Source organism: Zootoca vivipara, chromosome Z1 (genome assembly GCF_965207765.1).
Source record: "Zootoca vivipara chromosome Z1, rZooViv2.hap1.1, whole genome shotgun sequence".
Classification (NCBI taxonomy): Eukaryota; Metazoa; Chordata; class Lepidosauria; order Squamata; family Lacertidae; genus Zootoca; species Zootoca vivipara.
In genome coordinates, this window is record NC_142583.1 from 6252335 (window position 1) to 6273522 (window position 21188).

Sequence of the window (21188 nt, forward strand, 5' to 3'; positions counted from 1 at the left end):
AGCTGCCAAGAGCAGGTCTGGACCCCAGGGGAAAATGTTTCATTTCCCCCCCCCCCCAGCAAGGACAGATTAGCTAAAAATATTTACGCGGGAGACAAAATAAATGTGCAATATCGTGTTCATGTTAATAATAAATATGAAAATATGCATACCTGTTGAAAATATTAAGATCCTAATGACTAATAGCTACAATATAAGCTGAACTAGCCATACACTTTAAACATGAAACTTGTAATACCACACAATATGTATCACATGGCGACTTTGCTTACAAAAACATACAAATGCACCACCGTACTGTTTGTGTGGAAGCAAACATTTGTACAGAGCCGGAAACGATCTGAAATGCTTGGTTGTCAGCCCAAGTTCACAAACTGTTATTCAGAACGGTGTGTGCACTGAACAAGAAATACGTATTTTGTTAAGAAATACATAAATAGGGGCAAGATACATGGGACCTCTTTTGGCCCTTCAGGCCTGGGTAGTTTGTAATGGCTTCCCACCCCCCCACCCCGGCCACCTGGTCCTGGGCTGGGATACCATTTACAGCCCATGATACATTTAAGACACCCGCTGCAATTCTAGCCATGTAATAAAAGTGTCTGTCTTCAGCTTTGGCCACGTGAGAAAATAAACCCAGCAACAGCAAAGCAGGCTTCCTCTGGGAAAACCCTCACATTATTCCTTCTTTTCAGAGTCCCCAAGTCATTTCTGATGAGTTTGGCTAAGGCAGGGATGGGTAGCTTGTCGTCCTCTCAACGCTCCCGTCAGCCTCAGCCATCATGGCCAATGGGCAGGGACGGCCGCTGGAGTCCAGCACAGGCTCCCCACCCCAGACCTAAGGGATGCAAGCAGGGGTAAAGGACCGTTTCCAGACTGAAGGGTGGCATTCTTGACACAAGAAGAGCCAGTGCTATTTTTCTAGAAAAAGAGGAGTCAGAACTCACCATTCTCTTGGAATGGCAATGGCGCCCACCTGAGAGGGGCCAGAACTGAGTTCCAGTGAGCTCTGGCTGAGAAAAAGCCCCAAGAATAGCTCTGAGGTATTGGGCCAATGGCCCACCCAGTCCAGCATCCTGTTCTTGCAGGGGCCACCCAGATGCTTCAAGCACAACCTGAGCACCAGAGCCCTCTCCCCTCCTGCCTTTCCCACCAACTGGTATTCAGAGGCATTGCTGCCTTTGGCATCATCGGAGATCAAGGACACAGTCAACCGCAACCCCCTGTACTGCTTTAGATGAACATCTTCCTTCAATCAACCCTAGAGCACAAAACCATCTCTTTCAGCCCCGACTTTCCAATTGCTCTGAATCACTCAGAAGGCAGGGACGCGGGTGGCACTGTGGTCTAAACCACAGAGCCCAGGGCTTGCCGATCGGAAGGTTGGCGGTTCAAATCCCCGCGACGGGGTGAGCTCCCGTTGCTCGGTCCCTGCTCCTGCCAACCTAGCAGTTTGAAAGCACGTCAAAGTGCAAGTAGATAAATAGGTATCACTCCGCCAGGAAGGTAAATGGCGTTTCCACATGCGCTGTTCTGGTTTCTCCAGAAGCGGCTTAGTCGTGCTGGCCACATGACCTGGAAAACCTATCTGCGAACAAACGCCGGCTCCCTCGGCCAGTAAAGTGAGATGAGCACCGCAACCCCAGAGTCGTTCGCGACTGGACTTAACTGTCAGGGGTCCTTTACCTTTACTCAGAAGGCTTCCCCACCCACTAGGCTGCAGGGCCCCTGCTCGAGCGCCACTCGCTCACATAGCATTTGCTGGGCTGGTTCCTGTCCAGCCACGATGCATCGAGTCGTTTATTGTGTGTTTTTTCTATTAAGCCGTGGTAACTCCATACAGCAATGAACATCAAAGCAAAGAGGTTCAGTAGATTGAGTCAGTGGGGTTTGGATATTTGTATGCTGGGGACAGGGAGAGCAAAAAATAGCTTCTTGCATTTTATTGCCAGCTTTGTTCCGGCATGTGGAATGAGAACCCAAATCCATGGATGGGCTTGTTGCGCAAGCAGAGAGAGAGAGCCAGTGGTTAGTGAGCATGCGGCAGCATCACAATGAAGGTAGCAGGATGCACTAAACCCATACAAATTCCCCTGCAGCATTAAAAATATGTTTCTTTGTGAAGACAAAACAGTGCTGCTGCTGTTTTGCATTACAATAAGTCCATTGCTTAAATTAACACGTTGCAGATGCAAGCATTAGTTTCTGCATTATAGAGAAATCATGTTTTGGGGGCAGAAAGAAGAACACACAAAACCAGATATAATGGGGGAAACCCACCGAAATAATCTCTCTATTTACATCTACCACCCTGAAGCTTCACACAGTTGCGTAACTTAATGCAGATATCCAAAATGGTTCTAGAAACAAGCTCCATTGACACATAGCTTATTAAGGAATCTTCTGCATGGTTTTATAAGATTTTAAAGTATTCAATCAAAGCAGTGGGAGGAAAAAGTCAGTAACAGCCTCACACTGCTGCCTTAAATATGGGGAAGGGGCTCTGAAGGAGGGGTGCTTAACACCCTCTAGACCTGCTGTTAACTTTGTGGAGCCACTGGGGCAGGAGGCTCCAATTTAGCTGCATTGTTTTTCCTGATCTAAATACCCGTGAGTGTGTGTGTGTGTGTGTGTGTGTGTGTGTGTGCGCGCGCACACACACACACACACACACACACACACACACACACACGTTGCTAATAGCCATTTGGAGAGGGATGTAAGTAACTGTTTCATCCCTTTATTTCTTGTGCTTCCAGGTGGCCGGGAGGCTAGCAGAAGCTTTGGAGGAGAAATGGCGAGGATCATGTGCATGTTCTCTCTCTCTCTCTCTCTCTCTCCCCCCTCTCTCACACACAAAACCAATACACACACATCCAATACCCATGCTTTCACTATCCTTATCCTGAAGTTTTATAATGCAGAAGGACTGAAAAGCTAAATACAATATAAGCTATTGTATGAACTGCTACATTTCATTAGTTACAGGTAGGTAGCCGTGTTGGTCTGACGCAGTCAAAACAAAATTAAAAAATCCTTCCAGTAGCACCTTAGAGACCAACTAAGTTTACCATAGGTATGAGCTTTCGTGTGCATGCACACTTCTTCTGATACACTGTTCATTAGACATTATTGTCATTTTTATTTGATGTTTACTTGAAATTATTGCAGCCTGCCCTGAGACTTTAGGATGAAAGGGGAGTAACAAATTAAAATAATCGCCATAATAATACTATTTCATTCTCTCTCTTCACAAACACATTTGTTAGGGCAATGTTTGCAGAGCATCTGTGGCAAATCCAGATCTGTGGCTGCTCTGGAACATCTGGGCCAAGGATGCAAAAACGTCAAATTCTGCTGTGTGTAAATTCCCCATTTTTAAAGTGTTTTTTAAAAATGTAGCTGTTGCCATTGCACCCTTTGTTCCTCTTCCTGGGCATTTAATAACCAGATTTAAATGGCATGCTGTTTTATTTCTTTTTTTTTTTTTTAAAAAAATCCAGACAGATGAAGGGTGCGAGACTGAGGCACTAGTAACGATTTTATCAATCCCCCAGGTTTGCTGAAGTCAGCCATATATTCACAGTCCTGAAAGATATGAGTTCTGGGGAAAGCCTGGGGTCTAAAGACTAATGCAGCTGTAATAGCAAAGAATTAGCTAAATGGATTCAGAACTCAATCCTCTTTATTGTGCCGGAAGCCTTGAAACTCATACAGCCAGCCATGGGGCTGCTGTTTCTTTTTAATGGGGTCAGAGTACACAATACCTGCTATCGGTTGTCAATTCCAGCGGGGTTTTTTTTGGGGGGGGGGGGCTTGATCAGGTCCCTCCTCCAGAGAAAGGACCCCTCCCAACTCTCCCTTTGCTTCCTCCGTTTTTTTGCCCTCCGCTCCCCATGAACCAAAACACACAGCTCCCCCAACCCCACCAAGGCAGAGTGGGCAGCAAGTTAGAGGAACCTGCTTCATCTCCTCTCAAATTCTATTATCAGGAGAGAGAAAAGCAAGTCCTTCTTTACGCAGCCGAGAGTTAAACTGTGGAACTCGCTCCTGCAGGAGGCAGGGAGGGCCACCAACCTAGAAGGCTTTAGAAGAGGTTTGGACAAACTCATGGAGGAGGGGGCTGTTGAAGGTGGCAGTGGACTCCTCTTCCCTAGAGGTTTTGATGCAGTTTGGAGGGCCACCTGTCATAGTGTCTTTCCCTGTTCCCTATTTTGCAGTGGGGTTGGGCTAGGTGAGCCTTGGGGGGACCTTCCAGCTTTAGAGCTCTGTAATTCTGTGTTTCTTGGATTCTGTGACCAACGCCTATCAGTCACGGTAGCTCTGCTGTGTCTCCGTGGACACAGGTAGCAGTGCTTCCGAATAGCACTTGCTGGAAGAGAAGAAGGCTCTTGTGCTCCTCTTTTACTTGCTGGTTTCCCACAATGGGCATCTGGTTGGCCCCTGTGAGAACAGGAGGCTGGACTAGGTGGACCATGGGCCTGATCCAGCAGGGCTCTGCTTATGCTCTTATGCTTTGAAAGGGCGGGTGAACAGATGGGGAGGAGGAATGCTGGGAGGTGCACAGAGTCAACTGTGGGCCCCACAGAGGAATGTGGACCTTGACACATGCCCAGTGATGAAGACCCATGGCTGTACTCCCAATGCCTGGTGTTATGTACTGAGCTGAATCATAGAACAATAGGAACCAGAATCAGCAGTCTGATTGGTCCGCAGGAGCCACCCAATCCAACTCCAGGTGGAAGTGAATCCGCAACCTGATTGGCCTGCAGGAGCAGCCAATCAGGCGGCTGGCAGAAGTGAATCCGCAACCTGAGTGGTCTGCAGGAGCAGCCAATCAGGCTGCTGGCAGAAGTCAATCCACAAACTGATTGGCCCACAGGTGTAGCCCTGAAGTAGCCAATCACGCAAAGCCCATTGTGTAAATAATGTATATGAGCAGATGGTTTGGGGGAAAGGGCATTCTTCTTCTCTTCTTCTCCTTGATGACTAAGAGCTGAATAAAGAGCATGAAATTCACTCTCGACTCCGAGTATATTTCACCTGGCCTGCAATGGAGATTTGAGTTTCTAGAAACAAGATAGACCTTGTTCAGGCCGTTGGTGGAGAAGCATGTGTGTGTGCTGCCCCTGCCCCTGAAAAGAACTCTGCATTCACTCTTCATCCAACTCTTTTTTTTGGGGGGGGGGAGTGGGCACATTTGGAATTCTGAGAAAGTGCCATGGGTGCCAGTCAAAAATGGCTGCTGTGAGGTTCATGGCACAAGAGAAAATGGCCGCCAAATCCAAAGAAGCAAAGGAAAGAGGCAGGGCCACAAAACAGTGCAGGTCTTCCCATCCCACGTCCGTCTGTCCGTCCATCCATCCACCCACCCGTCCACACCCACCCACCCCCTGAGGGGGAAAAAAGGCACCTACATCAGTTGCCACCACGCTCAATTGCAGAAATAAGCTCTTGTCACCTCTCCTGGAATATATATTTTCCAGATGAGTCCACTGCCTCAGATGTATGTACTTAATCCTCTCCCTGCTGTTTGTTTGCTTCTGTTTTCCTCTTTTAGTATCTCTTTCCCTTTTTCATATTGTATTGCAGGGCTGAACACCTTAATAAAAATTATTGCAAAAATAAAAAATATAAATTGACGCCGTTCTAGCAGTCGAGCTGCTCGCTTCAGGAGTGTGCTTACTTTCCATGTGCTCTGCTTTTGTACTTGCAAATCACCAGATGTTGCAAAGGCACCACAAGTTCCCAGCGATTTCTAACTTCAAGGGAAATACAGCTCTGTAGCCCGGCTGCTAGACCTTCCCATATCTCACGTAGCTCAAGGAAAGGGGGTCACTCACCTCTTTTCGGGGCACCATACTTGTCCAGGGCTCCTTGATGGTCCCCAGCTGCCCCACCAGTTCTGGATCCAGGACAGGAAGGCCATCTGTGGTGGATGATGTCAAAAACAGGTCTGGCCTCTGCGCAATAAGAAGTGTAGAACATTACAATGCTAATTATTGCATGGATAATGCCTAATATTTTGTATTACAGTGATACCTTGGTTTATGAACTTAATCCGTTCTGGAAGTCCGTTCTTAAACCAAAGCGTTCTTAAACCAAAGCATGCTTTCCCACAGCGGCAGGGGACTCAGTTTACAAATGGAACACACTCAACAGGAAGCAAAACATGTTCTTATTCCAAGGCTAAGTTCACAAACCAAAACACCTACTTCCAGGTTTGCAGCGTTCTTAATCAAAGTTGTTCATAAACTAAGCTGTTCTTAAACCAAGGTACAACTGTATAGGACTAGTTGCATTTTTTTATGTACAAAGCCCTGAAACCTGGGTATGGATGAAGATGCTGTTTTGAAAATTGTAAAATTAATTGTCAAATCATGACAACCATCAATATCGTTAGCTTTATTCAAAAACATCAGACACTTCTGCAGAAAACTGTCGAGGCTGGACTACAGGGTGGTGATGGTCTGCAGGACTGGGAGACAAGGTCAATGGAGAATCAGAATGCGAGGGAAATTGGGAGGGGAAATTTTTTTGGTTCAGTTTGCATTTAGAAAGTTAGGGTCTCAGTTCGGTCTCAAAGATTGCCAGCTGATTTTCCTAGCTGGACTGTTGGGCCTTTAACAGTTAGCAGAAAAAGCATCAGTTGGTGAACACTGGCTTGTCACACAACTATTAAAAGGTGTGCACGTCTGACTTGGGAAACTCTAGTACACACGTATGTACTTGCACAGACCGCTTTATTGCAAAGAATAAGCCATCACATCCTCCTATCACTGTTGGCCCCAGATCAGCGACAAGGTTGGAGTGCATGACACCCTGCTTTTGGCTTGGGAGCGGCTGCTTCTCCTCCCTTGGCAGGGCCCTACGGATCAATTATGAAGCTGCTGTCTGAAGCTCATCAACGGTGCAAACAAACGACACTCGGCAGATGGTCCTTAAGCAAACAGGGGTGGCTCTCTAATTGGAGCGAATTCAGCGAGCGCGCAAAAACTTCAATCATTCCTGAAAGGAGCCAATCTCCACCAGCTCCCTCGGCATTCGTTGACGTGCCCAGCAAATGCGTCTGACTCATTTACTTGTAATGCGTCCCTAACTCGCCAAATTGGCCGCTGCGGGTGGCTGGTGGCAAAGTGGCCCTCGGAGCTTCCTGCCTCCGTGACTGGAGGCCGTGATGCCTCATTAGGGCTGCCTCTGACTCTGGCGGCAGAGCATACCGTAGTCATCGTGGTTAGTAGCCAATGATATAGCCCTCTTGTCCATTAATTCGTCCAATCCTCTTTCAAAGTCTCCCAGGTTCGCGGTCCCCATGGGCATAGCCAGACGGGCGTGGGGGGGCATCTGCCCCCCTAAATCAAGGGAATCAATAAAAATACTGAACTGGCCAATCGTGTTGCATATAGCTCGGTTCTGCCCCCCACCCAAATCCTGGCTTTGCCCATGGCAGCTACCCCTGCCTCCTGTGGGTTTAACTACATGCTTTGTGAAGGACTGCCTTTTACTTGTCCTGCTTCTTCTCTCGCTCAGATCCTCTTCCATCCCTGGAGTTTGTGCTCGCGAGAAGGATAGGAGTATAGCATCTAGATCTAGGGAAGTAATAGTACCACTGTATTCTACTCTGGTCAGACCTCACCTGGAGTACTGTGTCCAGTTCTGGGCACCACAGTTCAAGAAGGATACTGACAAGCTGGAACGTGTCCAGAGGAGGGCAACCAAAATGGTCAAAGGCCTGGAAACGATGCCTTATGAGGAACGGCTTAGGGAGCTGGGTATGTTTAGCCTGGAGAAGAGAAGGTTAAGGGGTGACGCCATGTTCAAATATATAAAAGGATGTCATTTAGAGGAGGGAGAAAGGTTGTTTTCTGCTGCTCCAGAGAAGCGGACACGGAGAAATGGATTCAAACTACAAGAAAGAAGATTCCACCTAAACGTTAGGAAGAACTTCCTGACAGTAAGAGCTGTTCGACAGTGGAATTTGCTGCCAAGAAGTGTGGTGGAGTCTCCTTCTTTGGAGGTCTTTAAGCAGAGGCTTGACAGGCATATGTCAAGAATGCTTTGATGGTGTTTCCTGCTTGGCAGGGGGTTGGACTGGATGGCCCTTGTGGTCTCTTCCAACTCTATGATTCTATGGTAGAGCGAGCATCTGCTCAAATGGTGGCAGGGGGATGCCCTGCGGATGCCCTTGTTGACCAGCGCCTTATTAACTCCACCAGCCGGGTCACGTTTCATTCGGCTGGGAGGCCTTGACCTTGGCTGAGCGCCCTTGGCATCCAAAGCAGTGAGCCTGCCTGGGCGGCAATCACGCCCCAGTTTGTGCGGACCCTCGTGGGGAAGAAGAGGCTCATGCAAAATGCAACAGTTGATCAGGCTCCTTGCAAATGACACCGAGTGCACAGATGGCGCCCAAGGTGGGCTGGAAGGATACAGATGACTCCAGCCCCACACACCCCGCCCCACTTTTTGCCTGACAAAGTCAAGGCAGGTTGGCTAGCAATGCTGCACATGCTCCTAATTCAATTAGCCCTGTCCTAAACCCTCCTCTGGGAGAAGTGAGTGGGAACGGACAAATGTTCTTCCACAAAGACGTTCATTTCAATGTGTGTGCGCGTGCATGTTCTGCTCCGCTTTGCTTTGCCCCTGCTGTCTTCCACTCATTAGCTGCCTAACAAAGCGAGGCTGGCTCAGTCCTTTCCCATTCAGCAGTCATTCTATCACTCCTCTGTAATTTCTGCAGCAATCAAGATTTTCTAAGGACGCTGAGCCAAAGGGGGGGGGATTAGGGCAGGAAGGAACCTGGCAGAGAATAATGGAGAGCCCACAACCCACCTCTATTCAGGCACTAGCCTTTCATTTCCTTCTGTAATAATCTCCCCCCTCCCCCTTACTGTAATCACAACTGTCTCTTATATGTGCAAGCAAACACAGCTGCAGGATTGCTGGAGTTGCTTGTTGCTAGCTTGCTAGCTCACTCGCTTGCTTGCTTGCTCACTTATTTGCTTCTAACCCAGGCATAGGCAAACTTGGCCCTCCAGATGTTTTGGGACTACAACTCCCATCATCCCTAGCTAAGAGGACCAGTGGTCAGGGATGATAGGAATTGTAGTCTCAAAACATCTGGAGGGCTGAGTTTGCCTATGGCTGTTCTAACCCCACAAACCTCTGTGCTGGTCCATCCGCTGGCCTACAAGCAGTAGTCTGCAGGATGCTGCCTTGATTTGGGCCCAGCCGCTGGGCCCATCTCACTCAGTAGCAGTGGGCCACATTCAAAATTGAAACTAATCACCATGGCCAAGTTAGGCCCATTAACTTCAACAGGACTACTCTGAGCAAAACCATCTGCACCGGCTGACAGCAGTGCTCCAGGGAGTCCTACCTGGAGGTGCCACTGGGGATTGAACTCAGGACCTTCTGCATGCAAAGCAGATGCTCTGCCACTGACCTATGGACATCCTCTTCACAACTTAATTATAGAGTGTGCCGTGTTTCCCCTTTTTAAAGACACCGTCTCATAACTTTTTTCCCTCAAAAAAACACTGGGTGGCTTACTTTCGGTGGGGTGTCTTATTTTTTTAAATTACCGGTACGGTTTTTACGGCTCAGGGCGCTGCTGGGCTCTTGAGTGCTCGGCGCTGCAGCAGCCACCGGGGCGGCAGGCATCCTTGGCTGGGCCAGGCGGAGGCCGCTGGCTCAGGTGCTCCACCCGCCGCTGCAGGGCACTCCAAGCTCCTTGGCCAGGCCAGGCAAGGAAGAAGCAGTGAGCCCAGCGGTGGTGGCAAGCACGGAAGCGGCAGAGACAGCAGTGGACGAGAAGGCGGAGCGCGGGGATGCAGCCAGCAAGGCGGGAGCGCGATCAGCTGTTAAGCGGAGCTCTTGGAGCGCCGCTTCACAGCTGATTGCGCTCCTGCAGTGCTGGCCGCATGGAGTGACTCTGTGAGTAGGGGTGCCTGTGGGGGTTGGTTTCCACGGCACAGAAGTATGGCTTATTTTCCGGGTATGTCTTATATTTCTCAAATGCTTAAAAACCCTGCCATGGCTTACTTTATGACTACGTATTTAAAAAAGGGGAAACAGGGTATGTCATGAACTGGTTGGATGCAGAGGAATGGTGGGAGGAACCAGCTGGGGGACCCCAAGGGAAGAAGGCCCAGAGCCCAGGGAGTGGCAGTGGGAAGACAATGAGTGGTCAGACGGAGAAGACAAGAAATGGGTGTCAGAAGCTGAAGCTGAAGCAGGAGAGGAGGGCAGGAGAGGCAAGAAGAGAGCGGAGGAGAGGTTAGCTTCACGGAGGCACAGTCTCCGATTACTTGGGGAAAGCCCTGAAAAGGAGGAGACTTAAGACAGCAGTGGGGTGTGAGGAGTATGGGCAGGAGTCAGGCTCTGGGACCTGTAGTGCTTTGCAGGACTGGGGCCTGCCTCAGCTTGTGCTGGAGAGGCAAGGAGTGACCACTCAGGTGAGACCACTTGATATCTCACTGCACCTGGTGGCAGGAGCTGGGAGGGATAAAAGCTCAGCATTTCCCTTCAGCTCTTTGCCACAGCAACGCTATCCCTGCCTTGTTGCATCTGGCCTCTTGCTCCTTGCCCCTTGGACCCTTGCCTTGCCCGATGCCTTGCTCCTTGGACCCTTGACTTGCTGACACCTTGCTCCTTGGACCCTTGCCTTGCCGACGCCTTGCTCCTTGACTCCCAGACCTTTGTCTTCACCTCTGCCTTGCTCCTTGACCCTGCAACTGCCTGCTGCTGGACCCTCAGTCCTGCACCTGTTCCTGCTTCTACACCACCATCTTGCCTCTGGTCCTGACGTCCTCAGCCAGGGCTTCAACCGCCCGCCGACCGGACCGTGACATGGGGAGGCAGGGGCTTTCAGTCTCAGCAACTGATCCATAGGGCAGGATCTGTCTGTGCAGATCCTGGTCTTGCTAATAAAGAGTTAACTCCAACATGCACAATGTGATTTACTCATTGGCTCATCAATGTATTATTATAAATGAATAAATAAATTATCACTTGGCAACGGTACCTAAGGAAGCCATTTCAGCTGGAAGAAGACTAAATTACACACACACACACATATAACTCCACTAAGAGGATGAAGATGTTTGTGGAAAACAGCACTTGTTGAGAATGAGCGTGTGTGAGAGAGAAAGATCTGGTTTGCCAGGATGTAAAGAGGCGTAGAAGTGGGAGCCCCGCAGTCGCCCGTCAGATAAAGCCAGACGTCCGTGCCCCATCATCCCTGGGCCATGCCAGGTGGATGGGGCTTGAAGAGGCCAAAGGCTCCCAATCCCTGTTGTGGCCTCTCAATCCCTAGGGAGCTCAACACAGAGAAGGGCAAACACTTCCTTGTAAGGCTGCCTCTTTGCTCTCACGTAGGCTCAGATTTATTTTAGGGCCGAGCTGCAAATTCTCCAATAATATTGGTCTACCAGTGGCTTGGTCACCTGCTTTTGTGGTAACAGCAACAGCGATTGGTCTGTGTAGTGTGAGAGTGGGAGGGTTCTGGGGGAAGCCACTGTATCAGTGCCAGACCCTATATTATGCCCCTTTGACTTCACCCCAAACCCCCTGAAATCTCCAAAGTCTTGTAAGAGAGTTGAACAGCAGCAAAACAATGGGGGAAGCTCATATCACCCTAGCCCTCTTTTATTTCATAGAATCATAGAGTTATAGATTGGAAGGGATACACAAGGGTCATCTAGTCCAACCCCCTGCTGTGCAGGAGTCACAGCTAAAGGGTCCCTGACAGATGACCATCCAACCTCTGCTTAAAACCTCCAAGGAAAGAGAGTCCACCAGTGGCGTCGCAAGGGGGCCCGGGGGGTGCGGTGCGCCCCGGGTGTCATGTCCGGAGGGGTGACAAGAAGGTACCCTGCAGGGTGCTCGCCCCGCCACCCCTGGGCGCAGCGGCGCAAGCAGCCATCATGCCGCCGCAGCCGCATGTGGAGAATCCTCCGTTCGTGCTGTAGAGGTTGGTTTTTTTTACCCCATTAATCCCAGTCTGCACCTGGGTATTGGATTTAACGCTGTTTGCAATATATGAAATGGTTCTAATTCATTTTAACATAGAAGATTTTTAAAATACACATTTTTATTGTGGGTTTTTTTTTTTAATTGCTACATGGCTTTGAGATGCTTCCTGGGAAGCGATTCATAAATAAAACAAGATCAACAAATGGCACCACTCTGCAGGCAAAGTGACAAAACAACAACATTGTTGGTCATTGTTGTCAGAGAGTAGATGCCCAGATGCCCTGGCCAAAGACTGCTCTCCTCCACCCCAAGGGAAAGAGCGTTCTCTCTTCCCATCGTCAAACATTATCGGTTTAATTTATGTTCTCTCCCCACCTTTCTACAGCTCACTGGGCACTAAGGGACCTGTCAGTACCTGACACTTTAAAGCAAGTCACATCGCATGATGTTTAATTCTACTGTTATCAGTTGGGATTGCCTTTTGTGTGTTTTTCTTCTTCTAAAGACCACCCCAAAACCCCAATTTGTTACTTGGTTAAAACAGTTTAAAGTGACAGCGAGCAAGGAAAATAAATGTAGGATCAAAAGTGCTGTTTCTATTGTTGTTGTTTAGTCGTTTAGTCGTGTCCGACTCTTCGTGACCCCATGGACCATAGCACGCCAGGCACTCCTGTCTTGCACTGCCTCCCGCAGTTTGGTCAAACTCATGTTCGTAGCTTCGAGAACACTGTCCAACCATCTCGTCCTCTGTCGTCCCCTTCTCCTAGTGCCCTCCATCTTTCCCAACATCAGGGTCTTTTCCAAGGATTCTTCTCTTCTCATGAGGTGGCCAAAGTATTGGAGCCTCAGCTTCACGATCTGTCCTTCCAGGGAGCACTCAGGGCTGATTTCCTTAAGAATGGATAGGTTTGATCTTCTAGCAGTCCATGGGACTCTCAAGAGTCTCCTCCAGCACCATAATTCAAAAGCATCAATTCTTCGACGATCAGCCTTCTTTATGGTCCAGCTCTCACTTCCATACATCACTACTGCTGTTTCTATTAGATTTAATTAAATCCCTCCAAATGGTAGCTCATACAACACAAATGCAGATTTTGTGTCAATTTTGTTTTTGTGTGGGTTCTGGTGGTGGAAATGTTGACAGTGCCTCATAGTAACATAAGGTGCTGCCGTATGACTAGTTCGGTCCATGTGGCAGCGACTCTCGAGGGTGAAAAATGTAACACAAGGAAATCCTGTTGGATCCGGCCAGTGGCTCATCTAGTCCAGCATTGTGCTCTCACAGCGGCTGAACAGTTGTCTGTGGGAAACCAGTGTGGGGTGTGAAACACAGAGCAGTCAAATACAACATTCCTAGAGTGGGCATGTTTAGACATTAAGAGGGATGTTTGTCCAGCCCGTAGATAAACTTCCTGTTTCCTCCTGTGCTGGGACAAACTTCCTCTACATGTGACCAGAGGTTGGCGTGACCTCACCTGTGCAGGTAACAAAAGCACAGGACTGGCCACCACATCCCTTCTCTTCTCTATTTTGCTTTCGTAGAAGAAGCATCAGCCCGAGATGCTCTCTTGGCCAAGAGAGGTCAAAGGAACTATCTCCTTATGGGATACAGTCCACGTGTATATATTTTGTAACTTAAGTCTGCCTTCTGGGATCCATCTGTGAACAGAATGAGTGAGTAAACTATTTTATACTTTTATACAAGACTCTGTTGTGTCTATTCTTTTTAGGAGGGAATAAAAGGTGAATTACCAGGAAACTTATTTTAGAGGCTTAAACAAGCCTGGCAAACCTATCCACTGTGTAAGTTTAAAAAGGGGAATGTTACTCTGCTAAATTATAGAACTTGCTAACGCAGGTTGGAAAAGATATAATTAAACAATATATCCTCTCCTGCCTCCCTGAACATTCCCACAACCAGCGAGCAGGATTCAAACTCAAGAGCCACTCTCTCTCCTCCTGTGGTTTCCAGAAACTGGCATTCAGAAGGATTGCTATCCCCAGCTGAATTTGCCTAATCCTCTTTTAAAGCCATCCAAGTCGGTGGCCATCCCTGGTTTAAGGCAGGGGACATTCCCAGCCTTACCTGGAAATGCTAGACATTGAACCCAGGACCTCTTGCATGCAAAGCAGATTCACTTACGAACTCAGCCATGGCCCTTCTCCACGAGGAAAAAGAATGAAATGTTGATGGAGGCAGCGGGCACAGCAACTCAGGAGATTTGTGGCCTGGTACACGAGAATGTGTCTCAGACCTGGTTTTCGGGTATAAAATTGGCTTCAGGAATGCGATGGAAAAATTAGCAGAAACAGCTCAAAAAACTTAAAATCATGATTTTGGGGGGAGGTTTCTTCCAAAAAGCTCAACAATAAAAGCTCAAAAATTTGTCAACCCTAATCTCGGTGGAATGGGGAGGCACCAAGAGGAGAAGGCGATGCAGGCTGGAACCTAAGAGCTCATCTTTTTCTCATGCTTAACCGAACCAGCATGTTCCTCCTTTGTAAGCTCCCCAACATGCCTTTGAGTTGTCACTCTCTGAATTGCTGGGCAAACCAATCCTGCTAACATACATAATTGCTCCCATTAGCTCCCAAGTTCGGCAGTGAGTGCCAATCACTATGTCAAAGTAGCATCACCCACAAAGAAGAGGAAGGACTCTGTTTGCTTGGGGGATCGCTGGGGTATCTAGAAGTAGGGTGGAAACGTGAGGAAACATCCTAAAAGGGGGCAACCCTCCCTCCAAATAGCTGAAACACAACTGTATGTTCACAGGCCTCTTGCCTTATTCACTCTAGCCTGTTGCCATACCAAGGCTCATGCAGAAGACTTGGTCCTGTGTGTGTGTGTGTGTGTGTGTGTGTGTGTGTGTAGGCAGGCAGGCAGGAATGAAAAACGTAAGACCGGCTGGATCACACCAATGGCCCGTTTAGGCTGGTGTGTTTTTTTTGTACGCTGGCCAACTAGATGCCTCTGGGTAGCCCACAAGCAGGACCAGAGCGCAAGAGCGCTCTCCCCAACTAAAAATCCAAGGGCGCACAAAGGATCTACAGGTGACTTGAACTGCCTCTTGGATACCAGTGATTTTGGCACATTTTAAACCTTTCCAAAGCCTGCACTCTTTACACCGACTGCCTGCCAGGTCGCTCATAAGAAAATCTGATGGATTCTGGGAGGTTAGCACTTAAAACGGTCCAGTTCATCGCAAAGCTGTGATTGCTTGAACCCGCGGCGCCGCTTCCAACCGCCCTCCTCCCTTTCCTTTGTGCCGCTAGCAACAAATCCATTCTTTTCTCCATTGTTGCTAGGGCCGATTTGCTGAAACAAGCTTTAAGGGCAGGATTGAGAAGCTAAGCTTGTCACCTGATATTCCCCCCCCCCGCTCCCTCGCTTGTACATACATTAGTTGGGGAGGGGGAGAAAGAGGAGGAGGAGGGGGAGGAGGAGAACTGGGGAAGGGGGATAAAAAAGAACACAACAGCCCTTAGATCAAAACAATAATCAGCTAAATGAATTCCGCAGCATTTTCCCGCATGACTAGGAGTGATAATTTAGTGCAGCAGCCAGCTGGAAGGACGGCTGCTGCACTTACCAACACCCCTGTGAATAATTCATCACACGCGGCCCCCCTTTCGCTGACCCCCTGGGCCATTACTCCAAAGTAGCTCGCCAGACAGCCTTGCCCCAGCCAGGGAGCCCGGCTCTTTGGGGGGGGGGGGAGAGCAATGGAATTAACCTGCCAGCTTTAAGTTCAGTCCCAAATGAACTTTGCAGATGGGGAGGGGTGATGGTGGGGAGAAGGCAAAGGCACAGCTGTTTTCTGCAACTATAGCACCAGTCCCAGAATGCCCCCATCCCCTGTAAAAAATAATGTTTCTGTAAAGACTTGTGAGGTTCAGCCCTAGGCAATGAAAGAGTCTCTACTCTGTGCAGTCTGTAGCTGCTATTATTAATTGCAATATTGCTGAATAATTTTATACCTTACTTTTCACCATATGTCTCAAAGCAGTTTCTGGAAAAATAAAAAAGCACCATCCAGAGGACTGCATCCAAGGTTAGCCCTGCTCAGAGCAGACCCACTGAAATTAATGTACCTAAATGAGTCCCAGTAGGGAGTGACAGTTAAAGCTATGGTTTTCCCAGTAGTGATGTATGGAAGTGAGAGCTGGACCATGAAGAAGGCTGATCACCGAAGAATTGATGCTTTTGAAATATGGTGCTGGAGGAGACTCTTGAGAGTCCCATGGACTGCAAGAAGATCAAACCTATCCATTCTGAAGGAAATCAGCGCTGAGTGCTCACTGGAGGGACAGATCCTGAAGCTGAGGCTCCAATACTTTGGCCACCTCATGAGAAGAGAAGATTCCCTGGAAAAGACCCTGATGTTGGGTAAGATGGAGGGCACAAGGAGAAGGGGACAACAGAGGATGAGATGGTTGGACAGTGTTCTCAAAGCCACCAACATGAGTTTGACCAAACTGTGGGAGGCAGTGCAAGACAGGAGTGCCTGGCGTGCTCTGGTCCATGGGGTCACGAAGAGTCGGACACGACTAAACGACTAAACAACAACAAAGGGGGTGACAGTGGCGGGAAGCGGAGGTCTGGCACCCACAGCAAAAATTGTATGGGTGCCCAGGAACCCAGGGCCCCCTGTATATGGTGCCAGTGTAGCTACAACGGGTTGCCCTGGGCAAGAGCAAGCAAAGAAGCAAACACATATTTCAGCTAATGTTCTGGAGTCCAGCAAAGCTTAGCATTTGCAATGAGCGCAGATGAGGCCTGACCTCCAAGGCTTACGGGAAGACGGTGTCACCAAGTGAGCTGGTCAGTAAATTACACAGTTCAAAGCTGGCGTTAATTCTTCATTTGTGGAACACAATCCTCACAGATGTGGTGGAGTTTCAGGCCTAATAAACACAGACAGCAGCTCATGCCTTGTAGGTCTTACTCCATGAAATCATTGCTGAGCCTCAAAGTCCTTGCCTCCCCGGAGTCTTCTGTCTCCTCCTCTCCAGGGCTTCTTGCAAGCAATCAGAGACTGCGCCTGCATGCAGGATGTGTTTGCTCCTTCCGTTCCATGCCTCTCCTGGTTCTGGGAGACCAGGCAGGAGGGGAGCTTATTGCAGCAGGAGGGGGAGACACTCATGACCCTTCACTAGCCTGACCCATGGCTGCCTCTTGACCTCCCCCTTTCAGTTATCTGCTTCAGCTTCTGCCCCATTCTTGATTTTCTGACACCTCCTCTTCCCAGTCTTCTCCCTCTGACTACTCATCATTATCCCATCATCATTCCCTGGGATCTGAGCCTTCTTCCCTTGATGGTTCCTCAGTTGGTTCCTCCCACCATTCCTCTGTGTCCAAACAGTCCATGACAAGCGGCAACCTGAGAGAGGCCTTGAACTCTGAGCACTGGGAACAGCAGGTGAGATTCGCACATGTGACTCAGTGCAACGTCGATTCCTGTTATTTGTGGGCCAGCTGCTGGCAGGCAGAAGAGAACCTCTTGGTATTTTAATCAGCCTCCCTCCCCCACACTTTCTCCCCCTTTTTTTGCTGCAGAGCGAGGGGCAGGCACATTCCCTCCATCCTTTACAACCTAATTTGGACTGACAGGCTGGAGTTGGTGCTTAGCAAGGCTGAGCCTCTCGGCTTCTCTGTTATTTTAACACAGACTCCTTTGCAAGCGCTTGAGGCAGAGGAGGGAGGGCAGAGGGCTTTACAAGAGAATGCAAACCATCATCTATATTCATGAACTGCCTCCAGGGGCACTCTCTCTTTCCACAGGAGTTGGCTGCCCGGTTGCCTGCTGTCTGCAGTGATTTTTGCACCTCTCGGGCAGAATCACATGAGGGCCAGTGGAGGGGAGCTGATTCAAGGCAGCAGCACAAGCACAGGATCACAGGCCCATGGTTAGAGTCAGGTGTGTGCAGTCTGGTGCCAAGCATACAAAGGTCTGGAACATTTAGCATTCACAAGACAAGTGCCACACCCATGCTCTACCCAGGACATTTGGAATCGGAGTGCTTTCAATGTGTTGACACCTCCTGCTTGTTTCGATTCTGACAAAGCATCACATTTGAAGGATAGCATCCAAAGTATCACAGAGTCAGGTTCAAAGAATTATAGAGTTGCAGAATCGAGGTCCCTTCCACCTCTACTATTCTACGCTTCTATGAAAGGAGATTCCAACTAAACATCATGAGGCCCTAGTCTGTGTCTGATCACAATGCAAAGTGTTGGCACTTACAGCTTGGGTTCCAAGTACTTGCTCCCACATGAACCTGTCCACACCACATTCAGACTCTTCTCGAGGTGCCCCCACAATCTGAGGTGTGCTGGGTGATGACTGGGGGGAGGAGTGTCTTGGGCGTGTGGGAAAGGCCTCCCTAAGGACAGAGCACACTAGCTACCTTAGATTAGGACAGATGCCCCACATTGGGGTGGGCAGCCTTATCGCCTGTCAAGGGTTACATTCCCTCAAGGTGAATCTGTCGGTGGCCACATACAGATGGTGGGTGGGGCTGGAGCCAAAAGTGGATGGGATCAGAGCCCGGAATGGAAGGGGCCAGACACAATAGTGGGGGGGGGCCTGCTGCCTGGCTCCTGGGCTGCCGGGCAGAGGCTGGGGCTGGGGAGCGCGGAGGGCACCCAGTGTCAGCAGTGGGGGGTCCCCTCAATATTGGTGGGGTGCTGCCACCTGCCAAAAATATTGGGGGATTTGGAGCCCCCTTCACCCCCTAAACCCGACGCTGCTGCTCCCCAACCACATGAATCAGGCCAAAGGCCCCCTGAAACTGGGCTGAGGGCTGCATGCAACTCTCAGGGTGCAGATAAGCTGTCCAGTCCCCCCACTTTTTTTTAACAAAGGCAAGAATCTCAGATATCCTTATCTGGAGCTCCCCAAGCTGATGTTGCTGGCATTTCCACATGTCTCACCTCTGAATTTATCAACTGAACACCAAGCTCGACAGTTGGAACTTCTCCACTTGTGGTGCGCAGGTCTGTATTCTGAGAAATCAACAAAGACAAGTGGTTGATTAAAAATTGTCAACACGCAGAGTTGGGAATTGCCTGGCTGGATCAGATCGCATTGAGCCCAGCCCACAGTCAGCTATGTGTCTATTTGGAAAGCCAACCAGCAAGGGGGTGTTGGGTAGCTCAGTTGCTCCGAGCATGAGACTCTTAAACTTAGAAAAGAGGGAGGGATTTGCTGTATAAGCTTAATGGGAGTTATCAGGGTGGATTCCTTTTTCTCGGTGTCTGGATTGATCCTGCAATGACTGAGTGAGAGGAAACAAGAACGAGATCAAAGTAATAGGGCTCTGTCTGGAAAGACTGAATCATTCAAATTGGATGGTTCAGTCTGTAGAGCAGGAATAGGCAAACTTGGCCCTCCGGATGTTTTCGGACTACAAGCCCCATCATCCCTAGCTAACAGGACCAGTGGTCAGGGATGATGGGAATTGTAGTCTCAAAACATCTAGAGGGCCAAGTTTGCCTATACCTGCTGTAGAGCATGAGACTCTTCATCTCAGAGTCATGGGTTTGAGCCCCATGCTGGGCAAAAGATTCCTGCATTGCAGGGGGTTGGACTTGATGACCCTCGTGGTCCCTTCCAACTCTAAAATTCTATGATTCTAAGAGCATAGGTGAAGGGACGGGCCCAGGGATGAGTGTATCTGCAGGTTCCTCTCCATCTCATTTTCCCAATCTTATGTTGAGTTCTGCATTCCACTTTGCCAAACAGAGCAGCTGTCCAGCAGTGTGCGAGGCACATTACCAAGCAGAAGAGGGAATGTCCACAGGATCCACAAGGACTAAGGTCAGGTCTGTGGAGGTTGTGGCATCAGCAACTTCCAGGTGGTCTAATTCAGGGCTGGGGAATTTATGGCCCTCAGCGATGAGGAGTGTCATGAGGATCAGTCCATGATCAGAAATTTAGTAGGTCACTAGAGGAAGAGTGGGTGGAACCCTGAATAGGAGTACCAAGGTGGTCCACAAACAAACAATTATAAAAATACAGCTCCCTGTAATTAAAATGCATAGTAATACAACCATACACCCATAATTTAAACATATGACATACAAGTCCATTAAATCAGCCTAACACTTGAAACAGCAATCAAAAACAGGAGACCCAAGTCAGAAGCTGTGTTTTCAAGAGCCGGCAGAATGCCAGTACTGTTGATGTGTTACCACAAGTCGATAACCATCAGGCCATAGCAAAAACTAACCAGGTCTCATTTGTTGATCTTAATGCCCTTTACAGTGGAGGGGCAAGGTTAGAATATACTAGAAGATTTTGCAGCAGGTCCTGTTGCCTCTGGTTGCTATTACCTGGATGGGAAGGTTTTCTACACGAACTCCATTCCTGCTACTGTCCGCCACAAGCTTCCGATAGACACGATTACTTAGTGGCAGCACAGAGAAGCCCAAAGACTTTGGTGGAATTTCCAGGTCTCCATCCGGATCTGGTGGGCAAGCAGGGATAAAACGTCTTGGTTAGTTCTCCATTGTTACATGGTAGGGATGCTTTCAAAATCCTCCTCGTCCAAAATTTCCACCCCAGGAACCTGAGTTGCAAACCAGCCCATCTGGTCTCCATCCAAGAGGAATTGATGTTTGGGGGTGCTGGTCAAGATGGACCTTGCATCCAGAACATAAGGACATAGAAAGAGCCTGCTGGATCCAGCCCATGGACCATCTGGTCCAGCATCCTGTTCTCACAGGGGCCAACCACAGTGGTCTATATATATAGTACCAGAGTGCTACATTCTTAACCAGTGTTTCCCAACCTTGTGCCTCCAGATGTTTTTGGACTACAACTCCCATCATCCCTAGCTAGCAAGACCAGTGGTCAGGAATGATGGGAATTGTAGTCCGAAAACAGCTGGAGGCACAAGGTTGGGAAACACTGTTCTTAACTAAAACTGACCATCAGGCAGTGCTATTTTTGAGAGTCTACAATCCAAAAATGAATCGAATGCCTTACCCCAGATCTTAGTGCTGCTTAAGCGCCACATCTCATCTTGAGAATCCCCCACAGATCATTTCACACTCCCATATGGTCTTATCTCACTGGGGGGTTGGTCCAGAGGGGGAGGTTGGGCACTGCCCCACCAGCGTCAGTCCGCCTTCCTACTTACAACCAAGCCAGGAGGGTGGCCCTGCCTCTCAGCTTGCTCTTCCTTAGCCTCGCTGCTGCTATAATAGAACT

General features: G+C 49.0%; 1 protein-coding gene across 8 annotated transcripts in view; it reads right to left on the reverse strand.

Annotated features, from left to right (window-relative positions):
• Positions 1-21188, reverse strand: part of CCDC33 (coiled-coil domain containing 33) — a 190115-nt gene that overhangs the window by 64905 nt on the left and 104022 nt on the right. For all 8 annotated transcript variants that reach the window (XR_015947055.1, XM_060279000.2, XM_060278999.2 and 5 more), the window contains exons 11-13: positions 20309-20442; positions 18908-18979; positions 5844-5963 (exon numbers count right to left, since the gene is read on the reverse strand). Coding sequence is in view for 7 of the 8 variants with exons in the window: in XM_060279000.2 (XP_060134983.1) it covers positions 5844-5963; positions 18908-18979; positions 20309-20442 (326 nt within the window). In the remaining variant the exon portion in view is untranslated. The remainder of the gene's footprint in view (positions 1-5843; positions 5964-18907; positions 18980-20308; positions 20443-21188) is intronic.